Genomic DNA, 27,385 nt, shown 5'->3' with positions numbered 1-27,385 from the left:
CCTCTGAGCCTCATGTTACTCATCGGTAAAATGGAATTAAAGAAGGTCTTTCTCCAGAATTTCAGTATTGTCTGAATTTCATATTTAATAGTTTCATATTTATAGGCAGCTGGAGATACATTGGGGACAGCTGGGGCCTAGAAATCGAGATGGGATTCATTATCTGTATACAGGTGGTTTGAAACCATTTTCCATTCTCTGGCTGCCTGCATTAGAAATACCCACAGTTGAGGACGAGAACTGAGGGGTCGGGGTCAAATGCCTAGACAGGAAAGCCAAGGAATACTGAGGGAGAGTGAGGTGGAGACTCCGTATACTGTTTGCCCTGCTAGTCATCACACACACACACACACACACACACACACACACACACACTCCTGTTCCCCCCTAAACACACCCCGCATCACCCCCCTGCCCCATCCCCATTCCCGCCCAGAATCACTGGTTCTGACTAACAGGGCACAGAGGAAGAAAATGATGCCTCTTATTGTCCTGCTCTGACGACCAGCGAGGCAAATGGGAAAAGGCTGCCGTCCCCTTTTGTCGCCACGCCAGGCTTGCTGTTGCGGGTGGGAAGCAGCCTAAGGCTCCACGCAATCCCTTTTGCAAAGCCGAGGAGTGTGTGTGCTGTGTGTATTGTGTGTAGGGAGGTGGAATGGGGGTGGGACCCCATGACGTTACCGGCTCCGCCTCCCTGTGTATATAAGGGGCGCTTGGCGCGCAACGACCCCAAGCCGCAGCTTTGAAGCCTGAGCAGCCGAACTCGGCAGCCCCGATCCAACTCGGCTTAACTCAGCCTCACCAAGCCCGATCCGAGGCTTTTCACTCCCTGGGCTTGCCACAGCTCTCTGGTAAGCATTCGGGGCCGACACGTGTGTCGGAGGGGGGACAGCGAGGGTCCGGGCGTACCTAGGATTCTCTGGCAACCATAGCCTGCAGTTGCATCTACGCGGCTGTGACCTGTTGCTGGCGAGACCCCCGCCCCGGGAGCCAGGGCGCCCATCTCCACCCCAGTCCCAGACCGTTTCGAGATAGGGGTATACAAATCCGGGAGCTGAGTCGGGGGCTTCGGCGGAACCCCTCCCCTCTGCGGAGAGGAGGGTGCAAGCCATCCCCGGCTGCCCTGAGGCCCCTCTCGGGTGCGTCTCCTAATCTTTAGATGTCGAAGCCCCGCCTCACTGTTGATGCTCGCAGGTCAGCCTAGCAGGGCGGGAGGAAGTGGGGGAACATTCGCTTACTCCCCTGGGCACAGGCAGCGCTAGTTAAGCCGTGTGGGCTTGGAGAGGAGGGATGTGATCGTATCGGCGCTCACTTTTGATCCTCGGCCAAGGTCCGTCCCCTCTCCCTCCGGACTGTCTGGGGACCATGTCTGTTTGAAGCCTTGGGGGCGAGCACCTGGGTTGAGTTCTGTTTAATTCCCAAGTAGCCACAGGCCAGGGAACAGACAGATTAGGTTTCAGGGTTCCTGGGTTGGGATCTAGGATAAACCCTATGGTTTCCTGGCCACAGAAAGAAGACACCTAATATTGGTTGAGCACTTACTAGGTGCTGGCCACTGTACTTTAAGGGCGTTTCACATGCCTTTTCTCAAATTAGTCCTTCCAAAAACCTTGTGAGGTCTTATAATTCCTACTTGTGTCTGAAGACACCGAGGTCAGAGGTAAAATGACTCGCCTTTGTCCCTTGGGTAGCCCCCTCCCCCCACTCCCCCATAGTTTGGCTTGGTGGAGTGGGTCTTGTAATTCACTTTTAGAGCTTAGGGATAATGAGCCCTATTGAAGAGCATTTGTCTTGTTTTTCACCAGATCCTAGCCTCCTCTTCAATTCCAGCTAGAATGCTGTGGCAGGCACTTCGCAGATTTGGTCAAAAGCTGGTACGCAGACGTACTCTGGAGCCAGGCATGGCTGAGACCCGCCTTGCCAGATGCCTGAGCACTCTGGATTTAGTGGCCCTGGGCGTGGGCAGCACATTGGGTGCAGGCGTGTATGTCCTGGCTGGCGAGGTGGCCAAAGATAAAGCAGGACCATCCATTGTGATCTGCTTTTTGGTGGCTGCCCTGTCTTCTGTGTTGGCTGGGCTGTGCTATGCGGAGTTTGGTGCCCGGGTCCCCCGTTCTGGTTCGGCATATCTCTACAGCTATGTCACAGTGGGTGAACTCTGGGCCTTCACCACTGGCTGGAACCTCATCCTCTCCTATGTCATCGGTGAGATGGTGGGGCGAGGGGCACTGCACAGCCAGTGAAGGGGCTTTGGGTCAGGAATCTGGGTGGAATGTGAGGCCGAAGTATTCTTTATTATTCAAAGGACCTCAGTACCCCTAGATGTGTTTGTTGGGGGTCTGGGAGGGTTGAAGGTGTGCAGAAATTCTTCATTCTACTCACCTCTGTCCTGGTTTCCTTAATTCAGTGAATGGTTTTGGTTTTTAAAAAGTAAGAACAGGCGAAAATGGCAGAGATTTGTGTGAGACTGGGGTAGGGGAGGGAGGGAACTTGAGCCCGCGTTTCTTCCTCTGCTGCGCCAGGTACAGCCAGTGTGGCCCGGGCCTGGAGCTCTGCTTTTGATAACTTGATTGGGAACCACATCTCAAAGATTCTTCAAGGGACTATCTCACTGCCTGTGTCCCATGTCCTAGCAGAATATCCAGACTTCTTTGCTCTGGGCCTTGTGTTGCTGCTCACTGGTGAGGCGAGGGGCAGATACAAGGAGGGGGGTGGGGTTAGGAGGGGCTAGGCCCTGGGGCCAGGAATGAGGATGGGGGCTGGGCTTGAGAAGGGGTTAATGTAGGTGATAATGGTGGGGAAGGAATATAGAGGCAGAGAATAAAGTTTGAACTGAGAGCTTTCTCTCTCAGAGCTTTCTTTCTCAGGTCCTGAATGCGTTTCTCCCACAGGATTGCTGGCTCTGGGGGCTAGTGAGTCGGCCCTGGTTACCAAAGTGTTCACAGCAGTGAACCTTTTGGTTCTTGGTTTTATCATCGTCTCTGGCTTCATTAAGGGGGACCTGCACAACTGGAAGCTCACAGAAGAGGACTACGAATTGGCCAAAGCTGAATTCAATGGCACATATAGGTTAGAGAGCCACTCTCAGGAACTGCAGAGCTGGGAATGCCATGGGCAAGAGGGGGATCTGTGCTGGAGGATTCTGGATCCGGAAGGGGAAGAATGGGAGGCTGGGCCTGGAAGTCTGGCAACAGAGAAAAGGTGCAGAATTGGCTGAACACAACCTTACCTTCTCCATCCCTCCTTTCGCTCTAGCTTGGGCCTTCTAGGTTCTGGAGGATTTGTTCCTTTTGGCTTCCAGGGGATTCTCCGTGGAGCAGCTACCTGTTTCTATGCATTTGTTGGTTTCGACTGTATTGCTACCACTGGTAACAGTCATGGCATTCCGTCTGGGGCTCGGGCACAGCGTGTGCTCAGGCTGCATGCAGATTGGCGGGGGGTGGTAGAGGAGTGGGCCTGCTTTCCTGACACAGAACTTTGTGCCCCTTCCTGCAGGCGAAGAGGCTCGGAATCCCCAGCGATCCATCCCCCTGGGCATTGTGATCTCACTGTTAGTCTGCTTTTTGGCGTATTTTGGGGTCTCTTCGGCACTCACCCTCATGATGCCTTACTACCAGCTTCAGCCCGAGAGCCCTTTGCCTGAGGCCTTTCTCTATACTGGATGGACTCCCGCGCGCTACGTTGTGGCTATTGGCTCCCTCTGTGCTCTTTCTACCAGGTCAGTCAGTGTCAAATGTTTGTTTTCCTCTGCTGTCAGAGTCTCCAGTACCAGAGAACACCCCTTGAAAGGGCTGTGAGGTGAAGGTGGCAATTCCTTAAACACATAGGCTTGGGAAGAGAGATGCCAGCCACTCTGGGCATTCTCCTTTCCAGCCTCTTGGGCTCTATGTTCCCCATGCCTCGGGTAATCTACGCGATGGCAGAGGACGGCCTCTTGTTCCGTGTCCTTGCCCGAATCCACACCAGCACACACACTCCCATTGTGGCCACTGTGGTCTCTGGCGTTATTGCAGGTGAGAAATCGTCCTTCCCCTTCCCCTAGTTGTTTCATCAACTCCTTTGATTTTGCTCTTCTCTTATTTCTTGTTTTTCTGCTCATCAATTTCAGCATTCATGGCATTCCTCTTTGAACTCACTGATCTTGTGGACCTTATGTCAATTGGGACCCTGCTTGCTTATTCCCTGGTGTCTATTTGTGTTCTCATCCTCAGGTGAGACTCCCTTCCTCTGCATACTGTGATATTGGATTTTTTAGTTTTGGATGAGGAATGATGGGGATCTGCTCTTCCTTCCCCCTGCCTTCATCGTCCTGACTTTCCTTGAGGAATTTGGGTATCCCTCCCTGCCAAAAAGAGCTTCGACCCTTAATGGTGATGAAGAAGGTTAGGCTGCCTGGGAGAAGATGGCAGAGTTCTTAAGGGTTGTTCTTTTTTGAGACAGAGTCTCACTCTGTTGCCCGGGCTAGAGTGCCATGGCGTCAGCCTAGCTCACAGCGACCTCAAAAACCTGGGCTCGAGCAATCCTCCTGCCTCAGCCTCCCGAGTAGCTGGGAATACAGGCATGCACCACCACACCCAGCTACTTTTTTCTATATATTTTTAGTTGGCCAATTAATTTCTTTCTATTTTTTTTTTAGTAGAGATGGGGTCTCGCTCTTGCTCAGGCTGTTCTCGAACTCCTGACCTTGAGCGATCCTCCAGCACCAGCTTCCCAGAGTGCTAGGATTACAGGCGTGAGCCACCGCGCCCGGCCAAGGGCTGTTCTTAATACTGCCTGCGTATTCTTGCCTTAGGTATCAGCCTGATCAGGAGATGAAGATTGAGGAAGATGAAGTGGAGTTGCAGGAGGAGAAGATACCTGAAGCAGAGAAGCTGACCCTACAAGGACTATTTTGCCCAGCCAACTCTGTCCCCACTGCACTCTCTGGACAAGTTGTCTATGTTTGTTCCTCGCTGCTTGGTGAGCAGTGGGCTTTTTATCTGGGGTGGCTCTGAGGTCAGCATGACAGGGTGGAAGTATGTGGTATTTGGAGGGCTGAGGAAGAACTAGAGAGAGGGTGACCCTCCTTGGGGTGAGGTGCGTACCATCTTAGCATGTTGCCCTCAACAGTTAGTTTTAATGTCTCTCAACTTGATTTTTGAAGCTCTACTGCTGACTGTTCTTTGCCTGGTGCTGGCCCAGTGGCCAGTTCCATTGCTTTCTGGAGACCCAGTGTGGATTGCAGTGGTTGTGCTGCTCCTCGTGCTTATTACTGGAATCACTGGGGTCATCTGGAGACAGCCACAGAGCTCCACTCCCCTTCACTTTAAGGTAAATGACCCCTCTCTTTCCCCCATCAACCCATCTTGGGAGAATAGGCTCCAGATACCTTGAAGTCTAATAAAGCTTGTAAATATTCTTTAATTGGAGATACGACATAGGCGGTACCGAGGCCAAAGACTTCCTTTCTGACTCTCTTTTAGTTCCTTTCCAGTTCCATTTCCCTGAGCTTGTGTATTCTTGGAACCCCATATGAGGTGTGCTAAATGAGTGGCCACTGAAATACAGAGCATGCGTAGGGGTTGGACTCTCCCTCTTCTGTCCTATGTAGGGTAGTGATCTCTTTCTAGGTTACCCTGTGGTATGTACAAAGAAGATTTTACTTTATTTTCAGGTGCCTGCTTTGCCTCTCCTCCCACTGATGAGCATCTTTGTGAATATTTACCTGATGATGCAGATGACAGCTGGGACCTGGGCTCGGTTTGGGGTCTGGATGCTGATAGGTAAGTATCCACTTGGGAAGTGTAAGCCTCTTGGGTGTGCTAGCCCGACTCCTTTCCCTCTTGGTCTCAAGTAGGAGACCTCTTAAGCCTTTGCAAGTCACCACTCCCTCACCTCACAGCCACCTTTCGCCACCAGGGTTTGCTATCTACTTCGGCTATGGGATGCAGCACAGCCTGGAAGAGGTTAAGAATGACCAATCCCCGCCCGAGTCTAGGGCCAAAACTGTAGACGCTGATCTCGGCAATCTCTGTGCCCACTCAGTTTGATGACATCACACCTGAATGCCATCTGGTCCCCCCACAAAATAATGGAGAGCACTCTTGGTGCCAGGGAGAGCTAGCCTTCCCATGTGATACCAGAGGGGGATACTAATAGAGCTCTGTATTTATTGTGGTGTGAAGGACATGTCTTTGCTGTTTCTTGTCTACTTTATTTTTTACTTGTCTGCTCTTAAATGGTCTCTGTAGCTGCTTACTGGCTTTTAAAAATTATTATTAAAAGAAAGTTAAAAAAAAAGAAACTGTCCTGTTTTTTGAGGGGGAAGAGCTTCAGAGAAGTACCTTGTTTTTTCTCCTGTTACCACAAAAGTATCTGCTGTACCTGTGTGTGCTTGTTGAATCAAGGTTTGAGGAGGGTGGTGTAAGTAGCCATCAAGTCTAGTCACACTTAAAGGAACGATCTTGGGACATGTTTTCCCCTCACTACACTAAAAGTTGGTTCCTTTTTATTTACAGTAGAGACGGGTCTCACTCTTTCTCAGGCTGGTTTCGAACTCCTGACCCTGAGGGACACTCCTGCCTCGGCCTCCTAGAGTGCTAGGATTCTTGATAAGTAGATGGCAATACTTGTCTCTGGGATTTAGGGGTGGACTCTGATCTCAACACTGGCATTGGTTCAAGCCTACATTGAGACGTGGAGACCATTGCCTGTTCCATCCCTTCTAGTTGGACCAGTCCCAGACTTCCATGACTGCCTGGGCAACAGAAATTTTGGTTAGTGTATTAGCACTGCTAAGCTATACAGTTGTGGGGATTTTTGTAAAGGATTGTATATATGTGTGGATATTGATTGCTATAGAAGTAGTAAGGGAACAGAGGTCAGAGCCCTGCTCAGACCAAGAACTATTAATTAATTCATTCATTTATTAAGCAAACAACAAATATACGTGTGCCTCCTATAAAATGCTAGGCCCTGTGCTAGGTGCTGGGGATACAAACATGAATAAAACATAGTTCCTGCCCTCAAGGAAGTCACACTCTAGTGGGGGAGACAGGCAGGTAAACATGACTACAAAACAATATGATTTGTACCAGGACAGTACCGAGTGCTGTGGAGACACAAGGAAGGATACGGTTGACCTGAGTCTGCAGTACACGATTGTGGAGTGGACTGAGGGGAGGGTTTGACTATCAGTGAACAGTGTGCAGGAAACCACGGAAGGATGAAAAATCAGACTGTTTGGGGCGTGGCATACAGTGTAATGTGGCTGGAGGGTGGCCACATTATGGGGTTGTGGTGAGAAGAGACCACATACATGGCCACCCACGAATACTCTACTAAGGAATTCAGTTGTTATAAATGGTGTGTGTGGCGGGAAGGGGTGGAGAGTCACTGAAGAATTCCAAGCAGGGGGATGGTTGGATTTGTTAGTCTGGCAGCAGCAAGGAGTATGGCTTGGAAGAGGGTGGGGAAAGCTAGACTAGGAAGATAATAGCAACCATTTATTGAGTATTTATTATTCTAGTTACCCTGCATAAAATCTCATTAAGTTAGATTTAGAGGTCAACAACTCAGAGGACATGTATTATGTGATAGAAGGTGTGTGGGGCTAAAGATTGCCTTGGGACAAAATAATATAATTTTTGCAGCAAAAATTATACAATTTACTTTATATACAAAGAGCTCTTACAAATGAATAAGAAAGACATGCACAACCTGATAGAAAAATGAGTAAAGGGTGTAAATAGTTTTCAGAAAAAATATAAAACACCAACAAATACAGATGTTCAACCTCACTCATTAAAGAAATGCAAATCAAAACAACCATGAGATCTTAGTTCTTACAGAGTAAGGAAACAAATTTAAACAACTAGGCATTGGTAAAAGAATAAACATGCAGTCTCCTGCTTGATACGGCTATACATTCTTGTAACTTTTGTGAAGGGCAATTTGATAAGAATTAAAATCACATTACTTTTCAGTTTACAATCCCACTTACAGAAATGTTTAAAATTTACATATGTATAGAGATGTTAACTGACATTATTACGGTAATAACAGCAGAAAACTTGGAAGCTACATAATGTTCATCAGCTAGGAACTAGTTAAATAAGTTACAATATGTTAATTCAGCGGAATACTTTTGCAGCCATTAAAAAAATAAGATAAACTTATATGTGCCAATAAGTAATATGAAAGATCTCCAAGATACTATGTTTAGTAAAAACAAAATGAAATGAAATTCCAAGGTATAGAATATTTGTGAGAGAACAAAAGAGAATGTATTTATAAATTCTTTTTTCAGGGAAAACATAAGAAACAGTTAACCTACGCTTTCCCTTCTGTACTTTTTCAATTTTTTACCAAGTACAAACATTACTTCTTTCCTTCCTTGTATGATCATAATAGTAAAAGAATAGGGTAACACATTTAAGGGATAGACAGAGGAGGAAGACTCAGTGTAGGAGATGGAGAAGGAATGACTGAAAAGACAGGAGAGTGGGCCAGGTGTGATGGCTCACACCTGTAATCCTAGCACTCTGGGAGGCCGAGGTGGGTGGATTGCTCGAGGTCACGAGTTCAAAACCAGCCTGAGCAAGAGCGAGACCCCGTCTCTACTATAAATAGAAAGAAATTAATTGGCCAACTAATACATATAGAAAAAATTAGCCGGGTATGGTGGCGTGTGCCTGTAGTCCCAACTACTTGGGAGGCTGAGGCAGCAGGATTGCTTGAGCCCAGGAGCTTGAGGTTGCTGTGAGCTAGGCTGACGCCACGGCACTCACTCTAGCCTGGGCAACAAAGTGAGACTCTGTCTCAAAAAAAAAAAAAAAAAAAAAAAAAAAGACAGGAGAGTGATGTGGAAGTCTAGGGAGGAAAAAACTTTCAGGAACAGTGAATAGGCAATGCCCCAGTGGACAATACCAAACGCTGCCTAAAGAACCTTAAATAGATAAGCACAGAGTAGGTTTCATTGGTTTTGTCAGTTTCATTTTGAGAACCAGGCAGTAGGGGTGGAAGACAGGTTGCAGTGGGTTGAGTGAATGGAGGGTGAGGATGTGCACACAAGGGGCTGTAGGCTAGCATTTTAGGCAGTAGCTGGAGTAAGTTGAGGGAGAGTTTTGATTTTTTAAAAGATGGGCAATTCTTGCACTTATTTACTTAAGATTGTCAATGGGGAGAACTAATAAATCCTGGTACTGCTGTTTAAACAAGCCACTTGTGAAGGAGGAAGTGGTTCTATAGTTTGGTTTTCTAGTCTTTTCATTCAGTACAGTGTTTTCCAGACTTCAGACATCTGACTATAACCTTTATGAATTTTTCTCTATGTGTGATTCCTGTACTGAGTATTTTTTTAAAAAAATTAACTCCTTTTTTAAAGCTTAAATATACTTTTTAAAAAAGAAAACATTTTTGGCCGGGCGCGGTGGCTCACGCCTGTTATCCTAGCACTCTGGGAGGCCGAGGCGGGCGGATTGCTCGAGGTCAGGAGTTCGAAACCAGCCTGAGCCTGAGCGAGACCCCGTCTCTACTATAAATAGAAAGAAATTAATTGGCCAACTAATATATATATAGAAAAAATTAGCCGGGCATGGTGGCGCATGCCTGTAGTCCCAGCTACTCGGGAGGCTGAGGCAGGAGGACCGCCTGAGCCCAGGAGATTGAGGTTGCTGTGAGCTAGGCTGATGCCACGGCACTCACTCTAGCCTGGGCAACAAAAGCGAGACTCTGTCTCAAAAAAAAAAAGAGAAAACATTTTATCATTATCCTAAATAGAAAACAAAATATTTCTCTAATACACATTAAAATACTAATAAATATGCAACTATTAAAAAATGTTTGGCTGTGCAACACCTAAAATACTTTGGAAACATTCACACAGTTAACACAGTGAATAGTCAGGCACTATCCTTGAAGATGGGGCACAAAATTGCTTTAGGCATGATCTAATATTCACCTCCTCAAGGACACAGATAAAACTGACCCAAACAAAGTACAAAGATGCAAAGTAGGAGTGGGGCATCCTGGCTCATGCCTGTAATCCTAGCGCTTTGGGAGGCAGAGGCGGGAGGATTACTTGAGGCCAGGAGTTCAAGACCAGCCTGAGCAAGAGCAAGACCCCATCTCTACCAAAAATAGAAAATATTAGTCAGGCGTAGTGGTATGCAACTGTACTTCTAGCTATTCAGGAGGCTGAGGCAGGAGGATCACTTGACCAGGAGTTTGAGGTTGCCATGAGGTATGATGATGTACTCTAGTCTGGGGGACAAAGAGAGACCTGTCTCAAAGAAAGGGGGGGGGGCTGGTCCAAGTGCAGTGGTGTTTACAACTAATTGATCACAATCAGTTACAGATTCCTTTGTTCCTTCTCCCACTGTTTCACTTGACTAGCCTTAAAAGAAAAAAAAAGATGAGAAGCAGGAAATAAGTGTTCCAAGAGAGGTATGTGTGAAGTACCGTGAGAATCCACATGAGAAGGTTCTGGCAGGGAATTCCGGGAAGCCTTCACGGAAGTCAAGGCTTTTAAGCTGAGGCTTAAAGAATAGGTAAAATTTCACAAGTTGAGGTGAGACCATTCCAGGAAGAAGGAATCTTGTGCACACAGGCAAAAAAATGGGAAAGCTTATAATTCAACTTGCCCAGAGCCTAGGATTTTGAAGCAGTGAAATGGAAAAATAAGGCAGGAAAGCTAGGTTCCAGTGTGACTCTTGAAGGCCATTAATTCCAGAGCCTGAAAATGAATGGCAAGAAGCGTGTCGTTGAGTGTTAAAATATGTGAAGTGGCTCTGTGATCTGGTTCAAATAATTCTGCCTCAGCTCTACCTACTTACATACTCATACCCTAGATCTTGTCAGAATGTAGCCTCTGAAATTACTAATTCAAACATCAAGTTCTCCATAAAAGATTCCAAATAGCCAAAGTAATCCTGACCAAAAAGAACAAAGCTGGAGGCATCACAGTACTGGATTTCAAAATACATTACAAAGCTATAGTAATTGTCTCAGTCCATTTTGTGTTGCTATAATGGAATACCTGAGAATGGGTAATTTATAAAGAAAAATAGGTTTATTTGGGTCACAATTCTGATGCCTAGAAAATTTTAAGATTATCTGGTGAAAGCTTCAGGCTGCTCCCACCCCTGAAGGAAGGTGAAGGGGAGATAGCATGTGTGGAGATCATGGCAAGAGAAGAAGCAAGAGAGAGTGAGGAGGGAGGTATCAGGCTGTTTTTAGCGCTATCAGAAAGAATAGAATGAGAACTCATTGCCCCTTTCTAGGGAGGGCATTAATCTATTCATGAGGGATCCGCCCCCATGACCCAAACACCTTTCATTAGGTCCCATCTCCAACACTGGGGATCAAATTTCAACATGAGGTTTGGAGGGGACAAACATCCAAACTAGGCCAGGCTTGGTGGCTCATGCCTGTAACCCTAGCACTCTGGGAGGCTGAGGCGGGCGGATCATTTGAGCTCAGGGGTTCGAGACCAGCCTGAGCAAGAGTGAGACTCCCGTCTCTACTAAAAATAGAAAGAAACTAATTGGCCTACTAAAAATTAGCCGGGCATGGTGGCACATGCCTGTAGTCCCAGCTACTTGGGAGGCTGAGGCAGAAGGATTGCTTAAGCCTAGGAGTTTGAGGTTGCTGTGAGCTAGGCTGATGCCACAGTACTCTAGCCCGGGCAACAGAGTGAGACTCTGTCTCAAAATAAATAAATAAATAACAAGTAAAACAAAACAACATAAAAAAAAAAAAACATTTGAACTATAGCAGTAATTAAAACAGCATGGCACTGGCATAAAAACAGACACATCAACCAATGGGATAGCCTAGAGAGCCTAAAATAAATGAACACGTCTATGGTCAATTGTTTTCCAACAAATGTACCAAGAACACACAATGGAGAAAGGACTGTCTCTTCAGTAAATGGTGTTGAGATCCACATGCAGAAGAATGAAAGTGGACCCTTATCTCATACCATATACAAAATTCAACTCAAAATGGATTAAAGGCTTAAACAGACCTGAAACTGTAAAACTACCAGAAGAAAACATAGGGAAAAAGCTCCCTTACCTTGATCTGGGCAATGAGTTTTTTGGCTATGACCCCAAAAGCATGGACAACCAAAGCAAAAATATATAAACGGAGTTATGTCAAATTAAAAAGCTTCTGCACAGCAAAGGAAGCAACAGAGTGCAGAGACAACCTACAGAATGGGAGAAAATATTTGCAAACTATACATCTGGTAAGGGGTTGCTATAAAACATATACAGGAACTTGAACCACTCACTAATGGGTAAATAAATGACCCCATTGAAAATGGGCAAAGGATTGAACAGATATTTATCAAAAGAAGACATACAAATAGCCAATAGATGTATGAAAAAATGCTCAACATTTTTAATCATCAGAGAAATGCAAATTAAAACCACAATGAGATATTACCTCACTCCTATTAGATTGGCTATTATAAAAAAGACGAAAGATAAGCATTGGCGACGATGTGCCGAAAAGGGGATCCTTACACACTGCTGGTGGTATTGCAAATTAGTACAGCCATTTTTTTTTTTTTTTTGAGACAGAGTCTCGCTTTGTTGCCCAGGCTAGAGTGAGTGCCGTGGCATCAGCCCACCTCACAGCAACCTCTAACTCCTGGGCTCAAGCAATCCTCCTGCCTCAGTCTCCCAAGTAGCTGGGACTACAGGCATGTGTCACCATGCCCGGCTAATTTTTTCTATATCTATCAGTTAGCCAATTAATTTGTTTCTATTTATAGTAGAGACGGGGTCTCGCTCTTGCTCAGGCTGGTTTCGAACTCCTGACCTCGAGCAATCCGCCCGCCTCGGCCTCTAGTACAGCCATTTTGGAAAACAGTACACAGGCTCCTCGAAAAACTAAAAATAGAATTACCGTATGATCCAAAAATTCCACTACTAGGTATATACGCAAAGGAATTGAAATCAGATGCAGAAGAGATGTCGGCACTCCTATGTTCATTGTAGCATTATTCACAATAGCCAACATATGGAAACAACCTAAGTGTCCATCAAGGGTGGAAAGGATTTAAAAAATGTTGTATATATACACAGCGGAGTCCTATTCAGCCTTACAATTAGGAAATCCTGACATTTGCTACAACACTGATAAACCCAGAGGATATTATGTTAAGTGAAATAAGCCAGGCACAGAGAGACAAATACTGCATAATCTCACGTATGTGTGGAATCTAAAAAAGTCAAAGTCATAGAGTAGAATGGCGGTTACCAGAGGCTGAGTAGAGTGGGGAGGTGGATGGTGAAAGGGGAGATGTTGCTCATTGGGTACAAAGTTATAGTTAGACAGGAGCAATTAAGTGCTGGTGTTCTATTGCACAGCAAGGTGATCATCATTAATAATAATGTATATTTCAAAATACTAACAGCTAGGCCTGGCGCCGTGGCTCACGCCTGTAATCCTAGCACTCTGGGAGGCCAAGGCAGGAGGACTGCTCGAGGTCAGGAGTTTGAAACCAACCGGAGCAAGAGCGAGACCCCATCTCTACTATAAATAGAAAGAAATTAATTGGCCAACTAATATATATATAGAAAAAATTAGCCGGGCATGCCTGTAGTCCCAGCTACTCGGGAGGCTGAGGCAGGAGGATCGCTTGAGCCCAGGAGTTTGAGGTTGCTGTGAGCTAGGCTGACACCACGGCAGTCACTCTAGCCTGGGCAACAAAGTGAGACTCTGTTTAAAAAAAAAAAAATACTAACAGCTAAGAGAAGATTTTAAATGTTCTCATCACAAAGAAATGATAAATATTTGAGGTAACAGTTATGCTAATTACTCTGATCAGTCCACAATGTATACCTGTATTGAAACCTCACATTGTATGCCATAAATATATACAATTATTATTTGTCAATTAAAAATAAAATAAAACATAAACCAAACATCAAATTCTCTGTCTACAACTTCCCAAGCTTTCCCAGCTCACTGGCTCTAATAACCCCACTACAACAATTCTTTTTTTTTTTGAGACAGAGTCTCGCTTTCTTGCCTAGGCTAGAGTGAGTGCCGTGGCGTCAGCCTAGCTCACAGCAACCTCAAAGTCCTGGGCTCAAGCGATCCTCCTGCCTCAGCCTCCCGAGTAGCTGGGACTACAGGCATGTGCCACCATGCCCGGCTAATTTTTTGTATATATATTTTTAGTTGGTCAATTAATTTCTTTCTATTTTTAGTAGAGACGGGGTCTCGCTCTTACTCAGGCTGGTTTCAAACTCCTGACCTTGAGCAATCCGCCCACCTCGGCCTCCCAGAGTGCTAGGATTACAGGCGTGAGCCACCACGCCCGGCCTACAACAATTCTTTTATTTTATTTTATTTATTTGTTTATTGATACAGAGTCTCGCTTTGTTGCCCAGGCTAGAGTGAGTGCTGTGGCATCAGCCTAGCTCACAGCAACCTCAAACTTCTGGCCTCAAGCGATCCTCCTGCCTCAGCCTCCCGAGTAGCTGGACTACAGGCATGCGCCACCATGCCCGGCTAATTTTTTCTATATATATTAGTTGGCCAATTAATTTCTTTCTATTTATAGTAGAGACGGGGTCTCGCTCTTGCTCTGGTTGGTTTCGAACTCCTGACCTCGAGCAATCCGCCCGCCTCGGCCTCCCAGAGTGCTAGATTTACAGGCATGAACCACCGCGCCTGGCCCAATTCTTTGATTTTATAAAGGCTCCAATTCACTGACCGCTCCCCTTCCCAAACACAGTTCTCTCTTTTCCTCGGTCTCCTCCAATGTTTTCTTGCTCCCTTTCCCACTTAAATTCTTGAATTTATTATCATTATCATTCTTTTGCAAATACCTTCAACTTCCTCGGCAGTACTCCAGAGTTCCCCTTCAACCCATCCTCTGGAAGAATCCAATCACTGGTCTTCATACTTTAACCTGTGCAGTTCAGGGTTGTTGGAAGCAATCACACAACTGGGCAGGTTAAAGATCATCAACCTCAACGAGGCCCTCGGCATGACTGAAAATCCTTTTCTCTCAATTCCCCTTCTCTCTGAAACAACTTTTTCTTACCTTATTCACAATCTTCAAATCTCTCTCTGCTACTCTCTGCTGTTGACTTTGCCTCATACTTTGTTGAGAAAATGCATGCCCATCAGATAAAAAACTTCCTCATTTTCCTGTGGATTTTTTTTATTTTTTTATTTTGAGACAGAGTCTCACTCTGTTGCCCAGGCTAGAGTGAGTGGCGTGGCGTCAGCCTCGCTCACAGCAACCTCCAACTCCTGGGCTCAAGCGATCCTCCTGCCTCAGCCTCCCGAGTAGCTGGGACTACAGGCATGCGCCGCCATGCCCGGCTAATTTTTTCTATATGTATTAGTTGGCCAATTAATTTCTTTCTATTTATAGTAGAGACAGGGTCTCGCTCTTGCTCAGCTTGGTTTGGAACTTCTGACCTTGAGCGACCTGCCCACCTCGGCCTCCCAGAGTACTAGGATTACAGGCGTGATCCTGTAGATTTTTAAAAGTGAAAACAGCATCTCTTTTGCCCCCTGATGATAAAAATATGTGTTCATTGTAGAATATTCAAAAATACTGAAAAATATAAAGACAGTCAAAATTCTCCCAAATCCCACCACTCAAAGATAAACATTGTTGACATTTTGGTAAATATTCTTCCAGACATAGTTTTTCAAGTATGCATATAATTTTACCTAAGTGTATACCTTCTCTGTAAACTTTTTTCTTTTTGAAACTCAACAGTAGAATATAGGCATTTCCCTAGTCTTTTAACTATAGATTATTTTCACAAATTTTGTAAAAACTGTCTATAAATTGTATAAGTAACTAGTCCACTATTGGTGAACATTTAAGTGGTTTACAATGCTTCAGTGAATGTTTCTGTTAATCTAGCTTTTCTAATTTCTTCTTCTGGAAAATTCCTAAAAGGGGAATTTTTGTTGACAGGGTACATACATTTAAGAATTTGATACATATTTGCCAAACTGCCTTTCTTCCAGAAAATTTGCAATAATTTATGCTCCTACCAACAGTGCACGAGTGCTTGCTTTGTATATCTTGCCAACTTTGAGGTTTTGTTAATCTTTTTAACCTTTGCCAATCTGATAGATGAAAAATTTACCTTGCTTTAATTTGCATTTCTATGATTCCTGGTGAGGTTGAATATCTTTTTAGATGTTGACTGGTATATTTCTTCCTGTGTAAATTATCTTATCATGTCCTTTGAACATTTATTTTCTAGAGTATTTGTCTTTTTTGTTTTGATTTGAAGAGCTCTTTTAATATTAGAGATGTTAACTCTTTATCTGTTACATGTTGGAAAAATCTTTTTCTAGTCTGTGGCTTGTCTTTCAACCTTGCTTATAGTGGCATACAGCAGATTATTTTTTCTTTTCTTTTGAGACAGAGTCTCACTCTGTTGCCCAGGCTAGAGTGCCGTGGCATCAGCCTAGCTCACAGCAACCTCAAACTCCTGAGCTCAAGCCATCCTCCTGCCTCAGCCTCCCGAGTAGCTGGGACTACAGGCATGTGCCACAATGCCCGGCTAATTTTTTCTATATATTTTTAGTTCTCCAGCTAATTTCCTTCCATTTTTTTAGTAGAGATGGGGTCTTGCTCTTGCTCAGGCTGGTCTCAAACTCCTCAGCTCAAATGATCCACCCTCCTCGGCCTTCGAGAGTGGTAGGATTACAGGCATGAGCCACTGTGCCCAGCCCATACAGCAGATTTTATTTATCATGTAGTAAAACTTATTATTGTTCATTTTTGATTCTGGTTCCAGATCCTGTTTAGATTTAGTCATCAAATTTATAAAATATTCATCCCTATTTTGTTATAGAAATTTTATGATTGGATTTAATCTTTGATCTAGAATTTATTTTAGTATATGAAGTGAGGTAAGGATCTAGTTTTTTTGTTTTGTCATAAATGGCTATCTAGTCATTTCAATACTTTTTTTTTTTTTGAGACAGAGTCTCGCTTTGTTGCCCAGGCTAGAGTGAGTGTCGTGGCGTCAGCCTAGCTCACAGCAACCTCAAACTCCTGGGCTCAAGCGATCCTCCTGCCTCAGCCTCCCGAGTAGCTGGGACTACAGGCATGCGCCACCATGCCCGGCTAATTTTTTTCTATATATATTAGTTGGCCAATGAATTTCTTTCTATTTATAGTAGAGACGGGGTCTCACTCTTGCTCACGCTGGTTTTGAACTCCTGACCTTGAGCAATCTGTCCGCCTCGGCCTCCCAGAGTGCTAGGATTACAGGGGTGAGCCACTGCGGCCGGCCTGAATAATTCCTATATGTATTTGGGTCTGTTTCTGGACTCTATTCTGTTCATGTATCTGTATGCACTATTACCACGCAATTTTATTTACAGTAGCTTTAACATGTGGCAGAACAAGCCCTTCTTCATCACTCCGTGCATGTTTTTGTATTTGTAATTTTCCTGACTATAATCGCATGTTTATTCTGGAAGCCTTTTTCTTCTCTTAAAAGGGTATAATGCTACGTTATTAACTAGTTTGTGTTCTTGGTTGCTTACTCTTTTTTAATCCACTCTATTAACAAGAGTCCTAATAGGCTCTCACTAGAGTCCAAACTGTTCATCCACCTTAGGTAATATCTATTTTACCATTTCTGTAACATGTTGTTAAAGGGCAGGACACAAAACGTGCAGTGTATGTTAGAGTAAGGGAAGACAATCCACAGCATGTTGAGTGCTACTTAATGGCATTTTACTATTCCCTCTTGCTTATCCTCAATGCATACCTGTCCTCTCCTCTTCTGTCTAACTTTTTTTCTGTTTCTTTTCATTCTCATTTACCTGTAACATCGAGGGAGATCATCTGGATGAAAAAGAAAATTGGAGATATCCATGCAACGCCAGTGTTTTCACCCTTTCTTTGTATTTTCCTTTATTCACTGGCCCTTTCAATGCAGCTCAGTAGCCTTAACTTTGGAGTCATATCTACAGTCAGTATTAATAGAGTCATGATATAAGGCTGCATGCCTTATATCATCTTCGATAATATACATTTTCCTACCGACATTATTGATCATTAAGAGCTCTAAGATGTATGCGGAAGAGCCGCTGTAGTGTTGAGAGCTGAAGTCTAATTATTGTCTTGTTCATTCCTCTGTTCATCCATGAGCAAAGAATCTACGGTAGAGTCAGGGGCTTGAGTGGGATAATAGAAACAGGAAGTCCTTACTTTGCCAACCAAGAAATGATAATGGGAACTAACATTTGTAAAGTGCCTACTATATGTCAGGCACTCGCTGTTCCAGATGATTTATGTGAACTATTTCATTTAACCGAAAGCCTAGAACTACTTTTATTCTTATTTTACAGACGAGAAAACTGAGGTGGTAAGATTCTAAGAGCTCGCACAAGGCCAGACAGTATGTGGTGCAGGGCGATTCAGTCAACTGCAGGAAACTAGACTGCCCTTTTCACCAGACTTCTTTCCCTAATGTGGCAATCTAGGGTTAAGAAATGAAGACATACCAAATTGCAGGATGCAAAAGAACAGGAGTGAATAGCTGTGCTTTCTGTTTTCCTTTTCTCTTTTCTTCACTGTACTATGTAATCTACATGCAGAAAATTTTGAAGAGAGAAAAAAATTTATTTTTGGAAACCTCACCTTTTCCATGAGATAAAATGACTGATTCTGAGACTTTCAGGGTCAGGAGGGGACTCTGTTAATGTCTTCAGGAATCAAAGCCGTGTTGTGTCTTCTTTATCCTGTTAGCCAGCTTCACATCTGGCCTGACTGAAATGCACAAGGCTTAAAAGAGGGGTGAATGAAGGAATAAGTGGGCGTCTTAATAATATTTTGATTTGGGGTTCATTTCCAAATCTGGAGGCATCATGCCTTAACATTGTTGTCTCTGAGTGGAGATTTCCCTAGAGGCCAATCCCCTACTTGCAAGCACCGTGCATAGATTTCGCTGGAAACAAGCATCCATTTGTTTGGAGATGGGGTGGGACAAGAGAGCTTGCCCTAAGCCTGCAAGGGGAGTTATTAAAGTAGTTTCCTAATGATTTGACAAAGGCAGGACAGCAGAAACATGTCTTTGAAGTACGGGGTTTATGGTCTCTTCAACTTCTGATATTTTTGACCTTTGCCGCTGTTGAATAATCAGTGGTCAGTACTGTCTGCTTTCCTGTTTTTTTCTTTCCTTTTTTTTTTTTTTGTGAAGTCTGGCTCTTCTCTTTCCTATAATTCTAGCCAGCTGTAATCTTCCCTCTATAAGTTGTAGTATGTTGCCAGTATTACCTCATACTTGCCTACTCTCAGTGATCCTCTGAACTGCACCCCAAGGATAAGGTGTGGAGTGGGCGCCCAGGATTAGGCTGTGCTACTGGGGAAAGGTCAACGCGGGGCGGGGGGCTTTGATGACGTCACGACAGGGGAGGGGCGTCTGCAGCCGGGCTCCGTGGAAGGAGTTTGTGGAGAGCACCCTGCGGCGCGTCCGGCCTGAAGTGAGTGGTTTAGTGGATAGGAAGGGCTAGAGGAAGCTTCGAGCACACGTTAGTTGGGTGGTTTGTAAGTAGTATGCCATTAGGCCAACACTTTTTGGAGTGACCCCGAGGCAATGACGTTGTGGCTTGGAAGTGGAGCTGCTCTGGAGGTGAAGGAAGAGGGGCAAAGGCAGCTTTTTTTGACGAGGATGGAGGGGTATGGGGAGCTGGCCCACTGGAAGCAGGAGATAGTCGTTATTGTAGTTTAGGTGTGAAGAGCCTTAATTCCGTTGAAACAGGACTGTTGGTGGCAGTTGGGGTGGGAGGCCAAAGGTGCCAGCTGTCTGTGAGAGCGGAAAAGGGACGGTGAGTGATTGGATGCTTTGAATGTAGGTTGGTGGGGAGGGGGATTTTGAACCAATTAGGAGAAAGCAAGTACCCAGCGAAGACCGCCCCCGTCGGCTTTGCTTCCCACATTGCTGGGAAGATTTATGGTGAAAAAAGATTTGGGATGAAAATCTCCACGCCCCTTTTAGGTAGCAGGACAGCCTGGCCCCTGCCCTCATTAACTACTTTATTTTTTTACGGGTTCTTAGGTTTTCTCAGACTTTTTTTTTTCTCCTTTTGGATAACAAGTAACAGGAAACATTTCACTGGAAAGAAATTGGTTGAGACATTGGAGGATAAAGGACAAAGTATTACACCATTTTCTTCTTTCATAGGCCTGAACCGGAGATTTAAAAATGGATGATGTTGATTTTCGTTTCATGGACTTTAAAGGTACATAGCAGTAAAAAAAAAAAAAAAGTCAAACTGTTTGCTGCCTTATTTAAGATCCCCTAAATGTATTTTGTTTCTGAATTTTGTCTTTGGAGTGTCCATAGCTCCAGGTTTTTTTCATTTAGGTACTAGGAACAATGATTTTTAAACACTGATGTTTAACACACTGGGACCCTTTTATAAGCTAGTATAGGGAAACGATTCACAAAATTCTTGTTTTTTATGGCACGCAAAATAGAACCACTTTAATCTGAGATAGACATCTACTGTGATAAAAGTAAGGGAGGCCGGCGCGGTGGCTCACGCCTGTAATCCTAGCACTCTGGGAGGCCGAGGCGGGAGGATCGCTCAAGGTCAGGAGTGCGAAATCAGCCTGAGCAAGAGTGAGACCCCGTCTCTACTATAAATAGAAAGAAATTAATTGGCCAACTGATATATATATGTAAAAAATTAGCCGGGCATGGTGGCGCATGCCTGTATTCCCAGCTACTCGGGAGGCTGAGGCAGAAGGATCACTCAAGCCCAGGAGTTTGAGGTTGCTGTGAGCTAGGCTGACGCCACGGCACTCACTCTAGCCTGGGCAACAAAGTGAGACTCTGCCTCAAAAAAAAAAAAAGAAAAAGAAAGAAAGAAAGAAAGAAAGAAAGAGAGAGAGAGAGAGAGAGAGAGAGAGAGAGAGAGAGAGAGAAAGAAAGAAAGAAAGAAAGAAAGAAAGAAAAGTAAGTTAAAACAATTACTGCAAGATCCTGAAGTGCCTTAACATAATCATCAGTGAAAAATAAATTATATCCTGTGTAGTTTTAGGTCTAAGTGCATTTTAGTATTTCTCAATTATTTTGAAAGTTAGTAATCCATCTGTGATATTTATGGGAACTTTAAATAAACTAAAGCAATTTGAATGACCAGAACACCAGATTCCTCAACCGTGCCAGATATAGGACAGTTTAAGGTACTTGGTTTGTTTCTGGGGTAAATGATTAGACCCGTGGTACATTCACATTCATATAATAATGAAATACATTGTAACCAAGGTGGATACAAATGTATGATTTTAAAAAGTTTACATCAATATTTTGTTAAGGCTTGTCATTTTAAAGCAACAACAATAAAGCCCACTACCACTTACCTTAAGTTTTAATTTAGAATATAATATCTTAAAGGTATAAACATGGAATAGGGATTGTGATTTTTAAGTGTATAGGATTTGACACCTTGTATCTACATAAATATTTGAATCACACAGAAATGTATACAAAATAATATAATAAACATCTGTGTATACCAGTGAGTTTTGTCAAATCTTAACAGTTTGTCACATGCTTCAGATATTTCATTGTTTCAAAGAACTAAAAAATTGGTTGGACATGGTGGCTCATGCCTGTAGTTTTAGCATTTTGGGAGGTGGAGGTGGGAGGATTGCTTGAGGTATGGACTTCAACACCAGCCTGTGCAACATAGTGAGACCCTGGCACACAAAAAAATACAAACATTAGCCAGGCATGGTGGCATGCATCCATATTTCCTAGCTACTTGGGAGGCTGAGGCAGTAGGATCACTTGAACCCAGGAGTTTGAGGTCGCAGTGAGCTGTGATGAGGCCACTGTACTCCATCCTGGGTGACAGAGTGAGACCCTGTCTCAATAAAAAGAAAAAAAAAGAACTAAAATATATCATTTTTCATCTTTTTTAAACTTTCCAAAAATTGTATCTTTTTTTTTTTTTTTTTTGAGACAGAGTCTCACTCTGTTGCCTGGGCTAGAGTGCTGTGGCATCAGCCTAGCTCACAGCAACATCAAACTCCTGGGCTCAAGCAATCCTCCTGCCTCAGCCTCCTGAGTAGCTGGGACTACAGGCATGTGCCACCATGCCTGATTATTTTTTTTTATATATTTTTAGTTGTCCAATTACTTTCTTTCTATTTATAGTGGAGATGGGATCTCACTCTTAGGCTGGTTTTATTTTTTTTTTTTTTGAGACAGAGTCTCGCTTTGTTGCCCAGGCTAGAGTGAGTGCCGTGGCGTCAGCCTAGCTCACAGCAACCTCAAACTCCTGGCTGAAGCAATCCTCCTGCCTCAGCCTCCCAAGTAGCTGGGACTACAGGCATTCGCCACCATGCCCGGCTGATTTTTTGTATATATATTAGTTGGCCAATTAATTTCCTTCTATTTTATAGTAGAGACGGGGTCTCGCTCTTGCTCAGGCTGGTTTCGAACTCCTGACTTCGAGCAATCCGCCCGCCTCGGCCTCCCAGAGAGCTAGGATTACAGGCGTGAGCCATTGCACCCAGCCTGTATCATTTTATGTGATTTTTTAAAAAGCAACTTGTCTTTTTTCCCTAAGCATTATGTTTTAGATATTTACCCATATGAATATTTTAATTCTAGTTCATTCATTTCTACTGCAGACTAGTAGTATTATATGAAGGTAAATATATCACAGTCTATTTATTCAATCTCCCTTATTGGACATACAAGTTGTTTCAAATATTTGCTATTACAAACGACAATGGACATTGTGTTTCTGAGAGTTTAGCAGGAACTTTCAAACATTTTTGATCATCATCTATGGCAAAAACATATTTTTGTGTTCCCATCCTACTACATACATACTGTATCAAAAGTTTTATTTTTGCCCTTATTATATACAGTACATTATGATATTTTCTCTTCTATTCTTTTTCATTAAAAGAATTCAGACAATGCTGTTATTAAAAAAATGCTGGATTCAGCCATAGGTCTAACTGAAAAAAAAATCCTGAGTGTGACCTACAAAATTGATTTATTTCTTGAGCTACTGGTGAGTGAGGCTCTATGTTAGTGTTGTCCAATTGAAATACAGTGCAATGAACAAAAATAATTTTATATTTTCTAGTAGCCACATTATAAGAAGGTTAGACAGATTAAATTGATTTTAACGATAAGATATATTTAATTCAGTATATCTACAATATTATCATTTCAACATGTAATCAATATAAACATTATTAATGAGATATTTTACAATCTATTTTTGATACAAAGTCTTGGAAGTCTGGTGCATATTTTATACTTAAAGCACATCTCATTTTGGACCACCACATTTCAAGTGCTCAATAGTCACATGTGACTAGTGGCTACTGTATTGGATAGTGCAGTTCTAGGGTATACATTTAGGACTATACCCTAAATGGAACTGATAGGTCAAAACCTATGAGCATTTTTAACTTTATAGATATTGCCGAATTGATGTCCAAATTAGTTTTAAAAATTTAGACTCCTTTTTCTCTTTCTTTTTTCCTTGTATCCTTGCTAATATTTGCTATTATCAGACTTTTAAAATTTTGCAAGTCTACAGGGTGTTGTTATTTTTAATTAACATTTTACTTTGAAATAATTTTAAATTTACAGCAAAGTTGCAAAGATAGTACAGAGAGTTCCCATATACCCCTCAGCCAGTTATCATCTTACTTGGGTATTGTCATGATTTACATTTACCTGATAACTAGTGAAGTTGGGTATATATTCATAGATTTATTGGCCATTTGAGTTTTCTCTTCTGTACACATAACCTTTTTAGTCAAGTTTTGTAAAAATGGAGCATAGGCCAGGCGCAGTGGCTCACGCCTGTAATCCTAGCACTCTGGGAGGCCAAGGCAGGTGGATTGCTTGAAGTCAGGAGTTCGAAACCAGCCTGAGCAAGAGCAAGACCCCGTCTCTACTATAAATAGAAAGAAATTAATTGGCCAACTAATATATATACAAAAAATTAGCCAGGTATGGTGGTGCATGCCTGTAGTCCCAGCTACTCGGGAGGCTGAGGCATCAGGATTGCTAGAGCCCAGAGTTTGAGGTTGCTGTGAGCTAGGCTGACGCCATGGCACTCACTCCAGCCTGGGCAACAAAGCGAGACTCTGTCTCAAAAAAAAAAAATAATAATAATGGAGCACAAAAGCCCATGCAATGGCTCTAGTTAATTTCCTTTTTAGGGAGAATTGATATAGCACCAATCTTTTTGTACCACTAATTTCAATCAATTTCAAAGCCAAGAAGGAATAGAAATTGGTCTAAGTTACTATACCTACTGGGGCTAAGTAAATGTGCCTCCCATTATGCGTGCTAGCTCTTCAACTATTTCAAGATAATTTATCATTTCTCCTGGGATGTCTCTCCTTCAGATTGGGTATTCTTCGTTTGTTCAGTCATTCCTTATATTACAGGGTTTCTAGTTCTCTTATCATTTGGTGTGCTGTCTTTTGAACATACTCTATTCCTTTCATGTTATTCCTTAAAATGTGGTACCCAGACCCGAACACAATTCTCTAGGTTTGATAAATCAGCATAAAATACAGTCATGTATTACATAACAGTAAACAAAGAATGGCATATAGGATGGTGGTACCATGAGATTTTTTTTTTTTTTTTTTTTTTTGAGACAGAGTCTCGCTTTGTTGCCCAGGTTAGAGTGAGTGCCATGGCGTCAGCCTAGCTCACAGCAACCTCAAACTCCTGGGCTCAAGCGATCCTCCTGCCTCAGCCTCCCGAGTAGCTGGGACTACAGGCATGCGCCACCATGCCCGGCTAAGTTTTTCTATATATATTAGTTGGCCAATTAATTTCTTTCTATTTATAGTAGAGATGAGGTCTCGTTCTTGTTCAGGCTGGTTTCGAACTCCTGAGCTCAAACGATCCGCCAGCCTTGGCCTCTCAGAGAGCTAGGATTACTGGCGTGAGCTACTACGCCCGGCCGCCATGAGATTTTAATGGAGCTGAAAAATTCCTATTGCTTAAGTGACATCATGGCTATTGTCAAATTGTAGCATAATTAATTATTCACACGTTTGTGGTGATACTGGTGTAAACAAACTTACTATGCTGGCAGTTGTATAAAGGTATAGCACATTCGTTTATGTATAGTACATAATACTTGATAATAAACAACTATATTACTGGTTTATGTATTTACTATACCATACTATACTTTTTATTGTTATTTTAGAGTGTACTCTTTCTACTTATATAAAATAAGTTAATTGTAAAATCACCTTAGGCAGGTCCTTCAGGAGGTATTGCAGAAGGCATTGTTAACATGAAAGATGACAGTTCTATGTGTGTTATTGCCCCCTGAAGACATTCCAGTGGGACAAGATGTAAAGGTAGAAGACAGTGATACTAATGATCCTGAGCCTGTGTAGGCCTAGGCTTTTGCATCTTAGTTTTTAGCAAAGAAGTTAAAAAAGTTAAAAAAATTAAATATAGAAAAGCTTATAGAATAAGGATATAAAGAGAATATCTTTGTATGGCTGTACAATGTGTTTTAAGTGAAGTGTTATTACAAAAGAGTCAAAAAGTAAAAAAAAATTAAAAAGTTATAAAATAAAAAAGTTACAGTAAGTTAAGTTTAATTTATTATTAAAGAAAGACATTGTCTTTTTTAAATTGAGTGTAGCCTAAATGTACAGTGTTTATAAAGTCTACAGTAGTGTACAGTAATGTCTTAGGCCTTCACATTCACTCTCCACTCACTCACTCACTCATCCAGAGCAACTTCCAGTCCTGCAAGCTCCATTCATGGCAAGTGCCCTACACAGGTGTACCATTTAAATCTTTTACCATATTTTTACTGTATCTTTTCTAGGTTTAGATACACAGATAATTACCATTGTGTTACAATTGCTAGTGGTTGAGTATGGTAGCGTGCTGTACAGGATTGTAGCCTAGGAGCAATAGGCTATGCCATATGGCCTAAGTGTGTAGTAGGCTACACCATCTAGTTTTGTATATTCTATGATATTCACTCAATGACGAAATCACCTAACAACACATTTCTCAGAATATACCCCATCATTAAGGGATGCATGTATATAGTCTTTCTTTTTAGATTTAGGAGTTACCATCTTTCTTTTTAGATAATGATGTAGCTAAGTTTGAATTTTTTTTTTTCATATCACATTAGTGGCTCATTTTGAACTTTTTGCCCTCAGAAGCCCCTCAGTCTTTCTTTAAATACATGCTGCTGTTAAGCTACATCATGCCTGTTATATATTGGTACAGTTATTTATTTATTTATTTTGTTACTGAATCTCGCGCTTTCATCCTGGGTAGAGTGCAATGGCATCATCATAGCTCACTGCTACCTCAAGCTCCTGGGCTCAAGTGATCCTCCTGCCTCAGCCACCTGTGAAGCTGGGACTACAGGTGAATGCCACCAGGCCCAGCTAATTTCTTTGTAATTTTTTTTTTTTTTTTTTGAGACAGAGTCTCACTCTGTTGCCCGGGCTAGAATTCCGTGATGTCAGCCTAGCTCACAGCAACCTCCAACTCCTGGGTTCAAGCAATCCTTCTGCCTCAGCCTCCCGAGTAGCTGGGACTACAGGCATGCGCCACCATGCCTGGCTAATTTTTTCTATATATTTTTAGTTGGTCAATTAATTTCTTTCTATTTCTTTTTTTTTTTTTTTTTTTTTTTTGAGACAGAGTCTCACTTTGTTACCCAGGCTAGAGTGAGTGCCTTGGCATCAGCCTAGCTCACAGCAACCTCAATCTCCTGGGCTCAAGCAATCCTCCTGCCTCAGCCTCCCAAGTAGCTGGGACTACAGGCATGCGCCACCATGCCCAGCTAATTTTTTCTATATATATTAGTTGGCCAATTAATTTCTTTCTATTTATAGTAGAGACGGGGTCTCGCTCTTGCTCAGGCTGGTTTTGAACTCCTGACCTTGAGCAATCCGCCCGCCTCAGCCTCCCAGAGAGCTAGGATTACAGGCGTGAGCCACCGCGCCCGGCTTCTATTTCTTTAGTAGAGATGGAGTCTCGCTCTTGTTCAGGCTGGTCTGGAACTCCTGACCTCAAGCGATCCTCCCACCTTGGCCTCCCAGAGTGCTAGGATTATAGGCATGAGCCAAAGTGCCCGGCCCCTATGGTTACTTTGGATACAAATTCTTATTCTCCTTTTTCTAAATGTCTAACTTCTTTGTATTTGTTGTTACATAAATACCCTTATGATCTATTGTAATATCCAAGTTTATAATTTTCTGATATATTTATGATGATTGTTAGGGAGGTAGCTATTAGCTAATGTGTTTCATCAAGTCTCCAGAAGATAGTCATAATATATACTCAATACCAGCCCTGCCTATTGGAAATGCAATGTGAGCTACAAATGTAATTTAAAA

The 27,385-nt window shown here is 43.0% G+C and overlaps 2 protein-coding genes across 2 annotated transcripts in view; both read left to right on the top strand.

Moving 5' to 3' along the window:
- Positions 1 to 737: 737 nt before the first annotated feature.
- On the top strand, positions 738 to 6,269 carry SLC7A3 (solute carrier family 7 member 3). Its single transcript, XM_012736171.2, has 12 exons — positions 738 to 851; positions 1,806 to 2,205; positions 2,523 to 2,681; positions 2,892 to 3,069; positions 3,256 to 3,368; positions 3,496 to 3,718; positions 3,874 to 4,013; positions 4,109 to 4,211; positions 4,793 to 4,959; positions 5,144 to 5,310; positions 5,654 to 5,762; positions 5,899 to 6,269. The coding sequence occupies exons 2-12, from the start codon at positions 1,836 to 1,838 to the stop codon at positions 6,027 to 6,029; spliced, it is 1,860 nt and encodes a 619-aa protein (XP_012591625.1). The 5' UTR covers positions 738 to 851; positions 1,806 to 1,835; the 3' UTR covers positions 6,030 to 6,269.
- A 13,906-nt stretch (positions 6,270 to 20,175) lies between these two features.
- TEX11 (testis expressed 11) overlaps positions 20,176 to 27,385 on the top strand; it is a 255,862-nt gene continuing 248,652 nt past the window's right edge. The window contains exon 1 of the mRNA XM_075999567.1: positions 20,176 to 20,235. The gene's annotated coding sequence lies outside the window, so the exon portion shown is untranslated. The remainder of the gene's footprint in view (positions 20,236 to 27,385) is intronic.

The sequence above is a fragment of the Microcebus murinus genome, chromosome X (genome assembly GCF_040939455.1).
Source record: "Microcebus murinus isolate Inina chromosome X, M.murinus_Inina_mat1.0, whole genome shotgun sequence".
Lineage (NCBI taxonomy): Eukaryota > Metazoa > Chordata > Mammalia > Primates > Cheirogaleidae > Microcebus > Microcebus murinus.
This window is presented reverse-complemented; position numbering and strand designations above follow the sequence as displayed.